The 15,322-nt window shown below is 41.0% G+C and overlaps 1 protein-coding gene across 3 annotated transcripts; it reads left to right on the top strand.

Annotated features, from left to right (window-relative positions):
- The first annotated feature begins 231 nt into the window (after window positions 1-231).
- LOC311115951 (ribonuclease inhibitor-like) lies at window positions 232-13,908 on the top strand. 3 transcript variants are annotated; one of them, XM_084191070.1, is made up of 5 exons: window positions 232-331; window positions 6,294-6,347; window positions 9,624-9,797; window positions 11,229-11,402; window positions 13,315-13,908. In XM_084191070.1, exons 2-5 carry the CDS (start codon window positions 6,310-6,312, stop codon window positions 13,451-13,453), a joined length of 525 nt encoding a protein of 174 aa, XP_084047196.1. In that variant the 5' UTR covers window positions 232-331; window positions 6,294-6,309; the 3' UTR covers window positions 13,454-13,908. The 3 variants fall into 3 exon arrangements, with proteins under 3 accessions (XP_084047196.1, XP_084047195.1, XP_084047194.1); XM_084191069.1 differs by lacking the exon at window positions 232-331 and adding an exon at window positions 1,549-1,689; XM_084191068.1 differs by lacking the exon at window positions 232-331 and adding an exon at window positions 1,576-1,808.
- The last annotated feature ends 1,414 nt before the right edge of the window (window positions 13,909-15,322 follow it).

Raw genomic sequence — 15,322 nt, 5'->3', positions numbered from 1 at the left:
TGAAAGGACATAGGGAAAATAAAGTCAAACATTTCAATACATAACAAAATAATAAAAACAATCACAGCATTACTCAGTCTTAATGTATTTTAACCATATTAACCAGTTTAATCAAATTGTTTTCATTTGGAACACTAAATCAGAACTACATTTGGAGTTCCAGACACTTGTAGAATGTATGCCAAAGCACATTGTAAGAGCTATAAAGAGACAGGGAGTGGGAGAGAGAACAGGTAGAACCTGATATGGAAATGAGCAGAACAAACTAAAGGAACTTTCCACCACCGAATGATCATTCCAGACTCTACTTCTATTGAGAGACATATAAAAGGTAAGACGACGATTGTTATGATATTAATGTAGTTGATGATATTGTTATGATATTAATATAGTTGATGATATTGTTATGTGTATTCATATAGTTGATGATATTGTTATGTGTATTCATATAGTTGATGATATTGTTATGTGTATTCATATAGTTGATGATATTGTTATGTGTATTAATATAGTTGATGATATTGTTATGTGTAGTCATGTAGTTGATGATATGTTTTGTGGACAGTGTTATAATAGGCCTACTCTCCTTAACATGTTTTGGATATAAATTAGATGCGTGGGGTGAATTAGTTCTGTTTCCATCTGAGTGCCCCAGGGTGATCGCTCCTACACTATCTAGAATCTAAAAGGGTTATTTGGCTGTCCCCATAGGAGAACCCTTTGTAGAACCCTTTTTGGTACTAGGTAGAATCCTTTCCACAGAGGGTTTTACCTGGAACCCAAAAGCGTTCTCCTGTGGGGACAGCCAGAGGACCCTTTTGGAACTCTTTTTTCTAAGAGTGTACTGTATCATAGGTCTATAGACTTGTCTTCTCAAAACAGGCTTAAAACACAACATGCAACAAACAAACGTTTTTCTCTTTCTAATCTACTGTTAACGCTTTTCACTCAGGAAGGTATGTTGTGTGAAAGAGAGACAAATAAATACTTTGGAAAGACTAACAACAACTTACACTTCCTCAAAACCCACCGTAGCAAAATGTTTGGCAACGGAAACTGTTTAGGTCACCTTGTACAGCGTTTGGAGTAAACTAGCCTCCCGAGTGGCGCAGTGGTCTAAGGCACTGCATCGCAGTGCTAGCTGTGCCACTAGAGATCCTGGTTCGAATCCAGGCTCTGTCGTAGCTGGCCGCGACTGGGAGACCCATGGGGTGGTGCAGAATTGGCCCAGGGTAAGGGAGGGAATTGCTGGCAGGGATGTAGCTCAGTTGGTAGAGAATGGTGTTTGCAATGCCCGGGTTGTGGGTTCGTTTCCCACGGGGGGGCAGTATGAAAAATAATGTATGCACTCACTAACTGTAAGTTCTTCTGGATAAGAGTGTCTGCTAAATGACAAAAAAAAAAACGGTTCATTGCAACATTTTAAAACTGTTGGCTGCGGTGTAAACTAATGGCTGTTGATGCCTGCCTCATGCTGAAACTTGTATGTAGCCTGAGGGGTGTACTATGATGCAAGCTAGATATACTGGTTTTTCAAAGCTTATCTACATTTCAGTTAGCTTCACATTCCAGATCAGACTTCACCCATTAGAATATACAGAGCGCTAGTCATCAGGAAGGTGCTCTCTCAGCAGAACTGAAAATATCTCAATGACTTGACATGTTCTGGTTGTGAATTCAGGCTACAAGGTGAGAATCTTTCCAGGGATTATTATAAAGTGGTAGAGAAATGTAATGTCTGGTGTAATTCTAGTACAGTGAATGGAAGTAAAACACTCAGACCTAACAGTCGACTTCTACTGAGACAGGTACGTGTCAGTTTAATCATACAAAATGGAGCTAACTGAATGTGGGCAAGTCAAATTCAATATATGTATATATTATAGTTCTACATTTAACATTTCATATGATAACTGTAATTGTATCATAGTTCCACTATAGTGTAGTGATCCTCGCTAAATGAGCCACGTCACAATTCCAACCAAGTAACCCAATTGGCGCCAACGGCGCGATGCGTAGGATGTTTGCCTTTTACACATGCAACCTGGGTTCGCTTCCCTGCCCCGCTGTTTGCTACCTTGGTATCAGAAGTAGTATGGTGTCTGTGAGGCCATCAGAATTTATGGTCCGGACGTGTGAGGGGTCTGAGTAGTCGAAGCACGGGACTTTTGTAGGGGACAGTTTGAGTCAGGTTACAATTCCCATTGTAGCAATAGGGTTAACCCTACTGCTGTTAACCCTACTGCTGTTAACCCTACTGCTGTTAACCTTACTGCTGTTAACCCTACTGCTGTTAACCCTATTGCTGTTAACCCTACTGCTGTTAACCTTACTGCTGTTAACCCTACTGCTGTTAACCCTACTGCTGTTAACCCTACTGCTGTTAACCCTACTGCTGTTAACCCTACTGCTGTTAACCCTACTGCTGTTAACCCTATTGCTGTTAACCCTACTGCTGTTAACCCTACTGCTGTTAACCCTACTGCTGTTAACCTTACTGCTGTTAACCCTACTGCTGTTAACCCTACTGCTGTTAACCCTACTGCTGTTAACCCTATTGCTGTTAACCCTACTGCTGTTAACCCTACTGCTGTTAACCCTACTGCTGTTAACCCTACTGCTGTTAACCCTACTGCTGTTAACCCTACTGCTGTTAACCCTACTGCTGTTAACCTTACTGCTGTTAACCCTACTGCTGTTAACCCTACTGCTGTTAACCCTACTGCTGTTAACCCTACTGCTGTTAACCCTATTGCTGTTAACCCTACTGCTGTTAACCTTACTGCTGTTAACCCTACTGCTGTTAACCCTATTGCTGTTAACCCTACTGCTGTTAACCCTACTGCTGTTAACCCTATTGCTGTTAACCCTACTGCTGTTAACCCTATTGCTGTTAACCCTACTGCTGTTAACCCTACTGCTGTTAACCTTACTGCTGTTAACCCTACTGCTGTTAACCCTACTGCTGTTAACCCTACTGCTGTTAACCTTACTGCTGTTAACCCTACTGCTGTTAACCCTACTGCTGTTAACCCTACTGCTGTTAACCCTACTGCTGTTAACCCTACTGCTGTTAACCCTACTGATGTGATGCGTAGGGTGTTTGCCTTTTTCGCCAGCGACCTGGTTTACCGCCCTGCCTGCTGTTTAGACTTGAAACCGATTTGTAGGTGATCAATCCTGCTACTGATAACCTGTGTGAACTGATCTGAACAGGTTTAGGCTGGTCATCTAGGATATTGTAGGCTATAGCCGAGGTATAGACCTTGATCTGCATATCACTAACAAACTGCTATTATACAGTAAAACCTAGCCTACTTTACATAATATAAAATCTCTTACTTGTTGCAAAAAACCTTTCTGTACGGATCACTGATCCCCCTCAGATCAATCATGTCCATTTTAGCCCTTCAGTCTACATTCTCAGATACGTTTAGAAAATAACAGATTGAAAGAAATAGTCTACTTTTAATAAATATACATTAGCCTGAGAGAGTGGAAGGGGTGAGAGGAATGTGGCCTTGTGTTGCTGCACTGTCTATAACTACCTTAACAAACAGTAACAGGGAGGTGAAAGATATCAGTCACGACTACATGTTGTTACAGGCTTTGGTATTTCCATTTATATTTTGAGGTTGGACGTTAGCACGTTGGCCGCACCTCTTGGCGCCACCTCAATAGACAGTATGCTTATGCCTGTGCTGGCTTGTCATCTCTTTAGTCAGAAGGGTTCCATCTGTTATGTGATATTGAAGAGCAGCTGGTCCAGTGTTCTGGTTGGCCTTAAAGATGTTAGAAGACTGGCACCTCTTTGTAGCTCTGATTCTTTAAGTTGATGAACAAAGTCTTTCTGTCTTGTATCTCCCAGGGTTTGGTCTGGTTTGGTTTGGTTTGGTTTGGTTTGGTTTGGTCTGGTTTGTTCTGGTTTGGTGTGGTCTGGTTTGGTCTGGTTTGGTCTGGTTTGGTCTGGTTTGGTCTGGATTGGTCTGGTGTGGTCTGGTTTAGTTTGGTCTGGTTTGGTCTGGTTTGATCTGGTCTGGTTTGGTTTGGTGTGGTCTGGTTTGGTCTGGTTTGGTTTGGTTTGCTCCACTTGTTTTTTTTACGTTGGAGGGTTTTTATTTCAGATGTCCTCGTCTGGAGCCACTTCAATGGGCACTCATGGTGGGTGTCCTTTAGGTACCACTTTCTTGTTGCTAGTCAACATTCAGTGGACACTAGGGATTGGCCGATTAATACTGGAGCAACATGTAAAGTGTTGGTCCCATGTTTCATGAGCTGAAATAAAATTTTACAGAAATGTTCCATATGCACAAAAAACAAAAAACATATTTCTCTCCGATTTTGTGCACAAATTTGTTTACATCCCTGTTAGTGAGCATTTCTCAGTTGCCAAGATAATCCATCCACCTGACAGGGGTGGAATATCAAGAAGCTGATTAAACAGCATGATCATTACACAGGTACACCTTGTGCTGGGGACAATAAAAGGCCATTCGAAAATGTGCAGTTTTCTCACACAACACAATGCCACAGATGTCTCAGGTTTTGAGGGAGCGTGCCATTGGCATGCTGACTGCAGGAATGTCCACCAGAGCTGTTGCCAGAGAATTACATTGGTGTCAGAAGTGGAATGGCGGTTGTGAGGTCATCAGAACGCACGGCCCGGACGTGTGAGTAGTCGACTTCCTGGTCGGAGGGGGCAGTGTGAGCCACATTCCAATTCCCACCATGTGGGTTAACCCTATTGGTGCGATGCGTAGGTTGTTTGCCTTTTACACGTGCAACCTGGGTTCGCTTCCCTGCCCTGCTGTTTGCTACATTGGTGTCAGAAGTAGGCCATCAGAATGCACGGCCCGGATGTGTGAGGGGTCTGAGTAGTCGAAGCACAGTACTTGCTTTTATAGGGGGCAGTGTGAGCCAGGTTACAATTCTCATCGCAGCAATAGGTTTAACCCTATAGACAGAGTCCCAACAGCAGAGTCCCAACAGCAGAGTCCCAACAGCAGAGTCCCAACAGCAGAGTCCCAACAGCAGAGTCCCAACAGCAGAGTCCCAACAGCAGAGTCCCAACAGCAGAGTCCCATCAGCAGAGTCCCGACAGCAGAGTCCCGACAGCAGAGTCCCGACAGCAGAGTCCCGACAGCAGAGTCCCGACAGCAGAGTCCCGACAGCAGAGTCCCAACAGCAGAGTCCCAACCGCAGAGTCCCAACCGCAGAGTCCCAACAGCTGTCCTATCATTTCTCTTCATTATTTCTCTTCATATGACAAGGATTAAAAAGGATTTGCCTGTAGATTGTCAACTTGATTCGTGATGATGACTGCTGGCTAAGATTTTGAAAGTATGATGTTGACATGATCAGTCCAATCAAAGCTACTGTAGATATAATGTGATTTGACGTCATTTTATCTGTGGCCAATGACCTTCTTGAATGGGCACTTCTAATGTAACTCTGTGGCAGCACCCAATGGGCTTGAATTTTCTAGCTCTACCCTTAGACTTGGCGGTGACGTAGTGTCCCCATGAGTGACAGAACACTGAGCCAATCACGAAGCAATGCTCTGTATTGTCTTCTGGCTTGACCCACCACCACAGAAAGCACTGAGCTAGGCTGAAACACCTGCATTTTGGAGCTGCCTTACTCAAGAAAACAAAAAAGAGACCATGTTTTTTTGCGGCTTTATTAACTCAATTATATATATATTATTTTTTAATTTTTTTGCAAACTGATATGTGACACGTATTAATGCCAAAATAACATGCAAACAGGAAAGGCCACCTGCCCTGAATGACGGGTCACCACTGGCTGAGGTTTAGACCTTGATCTGCTTTACACAAAAAAATACTGTTATACATTATAACCTAGCCTACTTTAAATAATAAAAAATCTCTTAATTGTTGCAAAAAACCTTTCTGTATAGATCACTGATCCCCCCCAGATCAATCAAGCCCGTTTTAGCCCTTCTGTCTACATTCTCAGATACGTTTAGAAAATAACAGATTTAAAGATAATAATTTGCTGACTTTTAATGAATACAAATAAGTGTGAGACATGGCCTTGTGTTGCTGCACTGTCTATAACTACCTTAACAAACAGTGACTTATTATTATTATTGACAGTTAACATGGAGAAGAGATGTCACAACCAGATGTTCATTTGATTGCATTAAATAGCCTGACTGTTTCAATATGTCTGTTAGTAAATGTTTTGTAAGAGATAATTAATAAACGATAACAATTCACATTCAAGAATTACTGTGTTAACTACAACCAACATGTTGGATCTCTGTTTAGGGGTCAGTGGTCTAAAATGAGTCTCTCTGGGGAACATGACACCAAAGCTAAGAGGTGAGATGACAATTTTGTTTAAGAATTATTAAGAGTTTATTTCCTAAATGCTATTTCCACAATAATCAGAAATGGTTGCTTATGGGTACCTTCAATATTACTGTTCTCAGATGTTTAATTAATAGATTTTAGATGTAGATAATTATTATTATTTTTATTGCAACACGCTATATATCCATTGTTTAGCTGAAATTGAATGTTCATATCCTGTATATTTGACTGTATTATCTGGTTGTCTCACCTAGCTATCTTAAGATGAATGCACTTACTGTAAATAGCTCTGGGTAAGAGCATCTGCTAAACAGGTGGGGCTCTGCCCTGAATGACAGGTCACCACTGCTCCAAAGCAATTACATGTTGCACAGGAACCACTGACTCACTGCATGTTTCTATTATCAAGACACCTGCTGGTACCTCTTAACTGGTTAGTACAGCTCATGAGGTGTCCTAAATATCTGCCAACTAGGTGGGACACTTATAAATAAAGAGGCTTCATGCATAGCTTTAATTTATACCCATAAGAGTAGGACTAAAATGGCTTTATTCTCAGCACTTATACAACACATTTTCTACTCTGAGACGCTTTTTGGATATGGGCCCAGATCTCAAAATATTGTTTTAAAAAACGAATCATTTTTGTTTTACATAATAAAAAATGAATATTACTAATGTAACTGACTTTAAAGACTTGGATTAGTTTATTGTGTTGCTCTGCTCATGTCCGCGTTCTGGAACTGTCCGCGTCCCCGTACAGAACTGTCCGCGTCCACGTACGGTTTGGCGCCAAGCATATTGTCCAGTTACGCGCAGAGTGGTCTGAGGTGATCTTGGGGAACAACGACGGAGTTCGTTACAGTGTTGAGACACCGAAGTTTATTGTTCAATTTTCTTTTTTGCGTAATGGTCAGTGACAGTATGAGTGTAGCCAGATCCTTTTCACTCGCTATTCTTGTTTCATCTTGTGTGGTTCACCGGATTCGTCATCATCCTCGATGGACAGACGAACGACCTGCTAGCTAGCCAAGCTAGTCGGTACAGCTAGCTAAGCTAGCTACTCTACCAGCAGCATCCTAGTTATCCTAGCTACCACTACATCATCACCGGCTGCCTGCATTTCTTGTGGACCGATGGAGCTCCCTGGTTGTTTCTTCCACATGTTAAATACCGTGGAGGGCTTCTCCCTCTCTCGTTGACGGATGCTGGCTACCTACGCTCCCTCTGTCCGGTTCTCCTCTCTTCACTAGATGGACGGTAACTTTACCGTTTAACCCTTATGTGTCCAAGGACTGAACTTTTGAATGTTATTTTCGGGGCGCCTCAAGTGACATTTTTTACAACGTTTATTTCTGATAAAATTAGCTCATTGCATCCGCCATGGAGCCCAGTTTCATAATATTACCTTCAGTCCCTGGTTATGAAGTAATCACGAAACAACAGGCCTTATGTTTGGGCTTTTTTCACCCTACCAGCTCCTATTAGTTCTATTAAGCTCCGTGACACCGACTCGCCTTCAGAACGTTCTATTCCCAGCCCATTGTTCTGCGTCACAATGCCAGCTTCACTATTGTTATCAATGAGACCTGCCTGCGTTAACCCTGTAGGTTTACCTCAGGTAAATTATTATTAACAAGGTTACGGCTACTTGGTGAGCGTTAACCCTGTAGGTTTACCTCAGGTAACTGATTATTAACAAGGTTACGGCTACTTGGTGAGCGTTAACCCTGTAGGTTTACCTCAGGTAACTTATTATTAACAAGGTTACGGCTACTTGATGAGCGTTAACCCTGTAGGTTTACCTCAGGTAACTTATTATTAACAAGGTTACGGCTACTTGGTGAGCGTTAACCCTGTAGGTTTACCTCTGGTAACTTATTATTAACAAGGTTACAGCTACTTGGTGAGCGCTAACCCTGTAGGTTTACCTCAGGTAACTTATTATTAACAAGGTTATGGCTACTTGGTGAGCGTTAACCCTGTAGGTTTACCTCAGGTAACTTATTGTTAACAAGGTTACGGCTACTTGGTGAGCGTTAACCCTGTAGGTTTACCTCAGGTAACTTATTGTTAACAATGTTACAGCTATTTGGTGAGCGCGCACACTGTTCACCTGAGTACATGTTGTGGTCACCAATAGTGAGGTGAGACACAGTTTAAGAGGCGATGGCTGGCGGATAGCCATCAAACATTAAACATTTTCTGGTCATGGTTAACCATATTTGTTTTAAGAAAAAAGTGTACAATCTAAAAAAAACACGTCCCTGTCCTCTTTTCAAGATGTGGCCGATTTAAACAGCCAGAAGACATTTGTTAATTAAGAATAACAATTTATTTGATGACTTGTTGTTTCTAAATGACTGCTGGATAATTTGATATGCATCGAAATCTTCGTTCGTAGGCATCAAATTGAGCGAATGCTGCGCAGGTTCACTGAGTTGCAAACCAAATGGATATAATGGGGTGATTGTTGTCTAATCGGGTGGTCTAGCTAATGGATTTGTAGATCTGACGCAGTTGCTACCTCAGATTATGAGCGTAGCAAGTGTCATGAGTGAGCTATGTAGTACCCACATACGGCCACAACGAGGAGCAAGAGTGCCATAAACCCATTCTGTTTTTTGCCATAAAAACCCTAAACCTAACAATCAATCAAATGGATTTATAAAGCACTCACTGTTCACCTGGATACACGTTGTTGTCATTATTGTCGGCAGGAATATGGGACCAAATACTAAACCTTTGACTACTTTAAAACACAATAAGTGAATTGGTCAGAATACTTATGACTTCTTCAAATAGGGGGACTAGATACATAAAGTGCATTTATTTTTCTAAATGGTGAAACAGACACGTATAAAAATACCCTCAAATAAAAGGTGACATTATATACTGTCACCTCATGTGAAACATTTGTTTTAAAATCCAAAATGCTGGAGTATAGAGCCACATTTAAAATGTTAGCTTCACTGTAAAAATAGATATGGTGTGGACTGTCTACTCAATACAATCTAAATCTGATACCTCACTGTCTGTCTTTTGACTGATACTGCTTTTTAAACTGCTCTGGTCAGTCTACTCAAATATTTGTACTTTATATTTTTCTATCTACAAGCAGTACTTAGATCATTTATTATTGTTAATAATGATACATTAATTTATGAATAGATATGGCAGGTTTCAGGACACTGATATATCTGAAAATGTTGAAAAAATATATTGCCGCTATTTTCACCACCAAAGAATATCAGTGTGATTTTAATATGATTTGACTCTTTGCAGGCTGTCACGCTGTCTAGTCACAGAGGAAGGCTGTGCTTCTCTGGTCTCAGCTCTGAAGTCAAACCCCTCACACCTGAGAGATCTGGATCTGAGTAACAATGACCTGAAGGATTCAGGAGTGAAGCTGCTCTCTGCTGTCCTGGGGAATCCCCACTGTAAACTGGAGACTCTGAGGTCAGTATTCCTGTAGTTGGTCAACAAGTGATAACTGTTCACCAGATCCACATGTGTTTACCAGGCACACATAGTCCACACCATATGTGTTTGGACAGTGAAGCTTACAGTTTTACATTTGGTGCTATGCTCCAGCATTTTGGATTTGAGATAGAATGTTTCATATTAGGCAACAGTACAGAATGTCACCTTTTATTTAAAGGTATTAATTCATATCTGTTTTACCGTTTAGAAATTAAAGCACTTTATGTGTGTAATTGTCCCAAATGAAAAAGCCGTAATTATTTGGACAAATTAATTTAGTCAAATGTTTAGTATTTGGTCAAATATTCCTTACCCACAGTGATTACATCAAGCTTGTGATTCTACAAACTTGTTGAATGCATTTGCAGTTTGTTTCGGTTGTGTTTTGGATTATGTTTTCCCCAATAGAAACTGAATGGTGAATAATGTCCTGTCATTTTGGAGTCACTTCACTTGTATTGTCAGTAAGAATAGAATATGTTTCTGAACACTTCTACATTCATGTGGACGCTAACATGATTATGAATAATCATGAATGAATCGTGAATGATGATGAATGAGAAAGTTACAGAGGAACAAGGATCATACCCCCTCTGTTATTGGTAATGGTGAGAGGTTAGCATGTTTTGTTGTAGCCTCTGTAACTCTCTCACTCATTATTATTCATGATTCATTCATGATTTGTCTTAATCATGGAATCATCAGGATTCATTTAGTAGTGTTTAGAAACATGTTATCTACTCACTTAGACAGAAAATTACTCCAGTCATCATCCACCATTCAGTTACTATTGGACAAAACATAACCCAAAACACAACCAAAACAAACTGCAAATGCAACCAATGAGTTTGAGACCAAATACTCAACTTTTGACTACTTTAATACACTATAAGTGAATTAGTTAGAATACTTATGACTTCTTCAAATGGTGGGACTATATACATAAAGTGCTTTCATTTCTAAACGGTGAAACAGATATGTATGAAAATACCCTCAAATAAAAGGTGACATTATATAGTGTCACCTCATATGAAACATTTGATCTGAAATCCAAAATGCTGGAGTATAGAGCCACATTTAAAATGTTATCTTCACTGTCAAAATAGATATGGTGTGGACTGTATACTCAATACAATCTAAATCTGATACCTCACTGTCTGTATTTTGCCTGATACTGCTTTTTAAACTGCTCTGGTCAGTCTACTCAAATATTTGTACTTTATATTTTTCTCTCTTTAAGCAATACTTTGATAATTTGTCATTTCTAATAATGATACATTAATTTATGAATAGATATGGCAGGTTTCAGGACACTGATATATCTGAATATGTAGAAAATATATACTGCCACTATTTTCACCACCAAAGAATAGCAGTGTGATTTTAATATGATTTGACTCTTTGCAGGCTGTCAGGCTGTCTAGTCACAGAGGAAGGCTGTGATTCTCTGGTCTCAGCTCTGAAGTCAAACCCCTCACACCTGAGAGAGCTGGATCTGAGTAACAATGACCTGAAGGATTCAGGAGTGAAGCTGCTCTCTGCTGTCCTGGGGAATCACCACTGTAAACTGGAGACTCTGAGGTCAGTATTCCTGTAGTTGGTCAACAAGTGATAACTGTTCACCAGATCCACATGTGTTTACCAGGCACACATAGTCCACACCATATGTGTTTGGACAGTGAAGCTTACAGTTTTACAGTGGTGTGAAAAAGTGTTCGCCCCCTTTCTGATTTCTTATTTGTTTGCATGTTTGTCACACTTAAATGTTTCAGATCATCAAACAAATTTAAAATTAGTCAAAGATAACACAAGTAAACACAAATGCAGTCTTGAAATGAAGGTTGTTATTATTAAGGGAAAACAAAATCCAAACCCACATGGCCCTGTGTGAAAAAGTGATTGCCCCCAACAACCTAATAACTGGTTGGGCCACCCTTAGCAGCAACAACTGCAATCAAACATTTGAATTCCCATGATGTTTTTACAGCGCTGTGGAGGAATTTTGGCCCACTCATCTTTGCAGAATTGTTGTTATTCAGCCACATTGGAGGGTTTTCGAGCATGAACTGCCTTTTTAAGGTCATGCCACAGCATCTCAATAGGATTCAGGTCAGGACTTTGACTAGGCCACTCCAAAGTCTTCATTTTGTTTTTCTTCAGCCATTCAGAGGTGAACTTGCTGGTGTGTTTTGGATCATTGTCCTGCTGCAGAATCCAAGTTCGCTTCAGCTTGAGGTCTCGAACAGATGGCCGGACATTCTCCTTCAGGATTTTTTGGTAGACAGCAGAATTCATGGTTCCATTTATCACAGCAAGTCTTCCAGGTCCTGAAGCAGCAAAACAGGCCCAGACCATCACACTACCACCACCATATTTTACTGTTGGTATGATGTTCTTTTTCTGAAATGCGATGTTACTTTTACGGCAGATGTAATGGGACACACACCTTCCAAAAAGTTCAACTTTTGTCTCGTCAGTCCACAGAGTATTTTCCCAAAGGTCTTGGGGATCATCAATATGTTTTCTGGCAAAAACGAGACGAGCCTTAATGGTTTTCTTGCTCAGCAGTGGTTTTCGTGTTGGAACTCTGCCATGCAGGCCATTTCTGCCCAGTCTCTTTCTTATGGTGGAGTCATGAACAGTGACTTTAACTGAGTAAGTGAGGCCTGCAGCTCTTTGGATGTTGTTGTGGGGTCTTTTGTGACCTCTTGGATGAGTCGTCGCTACGCTCTTGGGGTCATTTTGGTCGGCCGGTCACTCCTGGGAAGGTTCACCACTGTTCCATGTTTTCGCCATTTGTGGATAATGGCTCTCACTGTGGTTCGCTGGAGTCCCAAAGCTTTAGAAATGGCTTTATAACCTTTTCCAGACTGATGGATCTCAATTAATTTCTTTCTCATTTGTTCCTGAATTTCTTTGGATCTCGGCATGATGTCTAGCTTTTGAGGATCTTTTGGTCTACTTAACTTTGTAAGGCAGGTCCTATTTAAGTGATTCCTTGATTGAGAACAGGTGTGGCAGTAATCAGGCCTGGGTGTGGCTAGAGGAATTGAACTCAGGTGTGATAAACCACAGTTGAGTTGTGTTATAACATTGGGGTGCAATCACTTTTTCACACAGGGCCATGTAGGTTTGGATTTTGTTTTCCCTTAATAATAACAACCTTCATTTCAAAACTGCATTTTATCTTTGACTAATATTTAAATTTGTTTGATGATCTGAAACATTTAAGTGTGACAAACATGCAAACAAATAACAAATCAGGAAGGGGGCAAACACTTTTTCACACCACTGTATTTGTACTTTTATATTTGTCTCTCTACAAGCAAAACGTTGATAATTTGTCATTTCTAATAATGATACATTCATTTATGAATAGATATGGCAGGTTTCAGGACACTGATATATCTGAATATGTAGAAAATATATACTGCCACTATTTTCACCACCAAAGAATAGCAGTGTGATTTTAATATGATTTGACTCTTTGCAGGCTGTCAGGCTGTCTAGTCACAAAGGAAGGCTGTGATTCTCTGGTCTCAGCTCTGAAGTCAAACCCCTCACACCTGAGAGAGCTGGATCTGAGTAACAATGACCTGAAGGAAAGAGAAGTCCCTGTTTCCATTTGCTAGAATGTATGAATCAAATATTGAGGACTTGGGGCATGAAACTACATCAGTTCAGAAGAATTTGACAAAGGAAAATCCAGAGTGGCATGCAGAGACCCCCCAGTGTAGTAGAGATAGCATTATTCATTCAGCCTTATAAAGAAGTTTTCTTTCAGCTCTTTAAACTGTGCAGAATATCTGTTTCAATCACTGTTAGTACCGCTTCTTATGAACAGAGTTTTTCTGCTCTAAAGCTGGTGAAAACGTATCTCAGGTCCACAATGTCAGATGAGAGATTAAGCAATTTAGGTGTATTAAGGTTTGAGTCAAGGAAGGCAAAGGCCTTAAATCCAGATGAATTTGCGAATCTTTTTGTAAGAAACCACAAAAACCGTAGAATACAGTTGATGTAACTGATAGTGAATATGTAATGCAAATGACAAAATGTAAATGCAAATAATAAATAGTTGAATGATTATAAACATGGTCATTTGTCTATTGATGCCTGCAATGCAGTGACGAAAACGACATGACAACAATAATGTGTGATGTAACTGGCCCCTCTAACAGTACAACTGGCCCCAGCCTGGCCCCTCCCACTGGGAATGTTCTAGAACCACCACTGCTGCTACGGCTACATTGGCCCAGTTATTGTTGAATAATAATGAAGCTAGGTCGATTCAATTAAAATAATATAGCTAGTAACTTCAAAATACTTACAGCTGAAATACACTGCCGTTTTCTTTGTGAACATGGTGAGATGGAGGAAGCCGCATCCACATGTAGAGTTGTTGGGGAGGGGACAAGTTTCCCAAATAGACACTGGCTTTGGATCAGGTTTAAATTCCTCCCACTAATGATCCTTGTTAGGTTTGGGGGAGGGGAAGCTGATCCTAGATCTGTATCTAGGGGAAACTTCACCCCAGCAAAGAGAGATGGGGGAAGAGGAGGAGAGAGAGCGTTGCTCTCAGGATTGACAGATCATGTACAAAATCTACCAGTAGGAAATTGGTGTCAGAATATAATATCTGACCTTTAGCAGTTCTAATGTCTTCATTTGCTCCATTTCATTAGTCTTGTTGATTGATTGCTGATATCTAGTTTCACAGGTGAGATGGTGTTGATGAAGAGCATCCATCCGTTTTAGTACTGCATTAATAGTAATGCATTCATAGACATATAGTTGATACTGGTGGTCCTACCCATCCCCCACTTCACTCCATTAACCCTGCACTTGCTGCTCACATGGTGGTTTGTCTCAATGTATCTGACTTTAGGTCAGTTTTTAAGGTTCAGAAGGTAAAGATTGTGTTTGGCTGTGTCAGGAGCGCTAGTGGTAGTGCTGCCGCTCCCAGATCACACATTGCCCTATATAAGTATATACTGTAGCAAGCTGAACCCAACACCTACCAATTACCACCTTCTGATCTCTTGGTGTAATGGATAAGCTGTTGGCTTGATAGTCGCTGGACCTGGGTTTGAGTCCCGGTTGGAGCTATCCCTTAATTCGTTACATTGGTGTCAGAAGTGGGATAGTGCCTGTGAGGCCATCAAAGAGGCATGTACACGTGAGAGACTTGCTATAAAGAAGTGTGGGGGCATGCTCTCCCCAAGGAAGGGGGTAATGTAGCGACCTTAATCCAACACCTAGCGACATCATCGAGCGGTTCGGACCTCTTGGGTTAGCGCTTAAGGTGTTGGCTTGACAGTTGATGGACCCAGGTTCAAAACCTGTTTGGGGCTACCCCCTGAATTCACTACAATATATTTGTTTGCCTACGGGCAGGGAGACCCGGGTTTGAGACGAAAGGGGCATTACACCGTTGCTGTTTGCAAAAAAACACTACATTGGTGTGATGCACCTGATTGTTTTAATGGTGGGATTGATATGAG

This window comes from Coregonus lavaretus (genome assembly GCF_964263955.1).
Source record: "Coregonus lavaretus genome assembly, contig: HAP1_SCAFFOLD_443, whole genome shotgun sequence".
NCBI classification, from domain to species: Eukaryota; Metazoa; Chordata; class Actinopteri; order Salmoniformes; family Salmonidae; genus Coregonus; species Coregonus lavaretus.
This window is presented reverse-complemented; position numbering and strand designations above follow the sequence as displayed.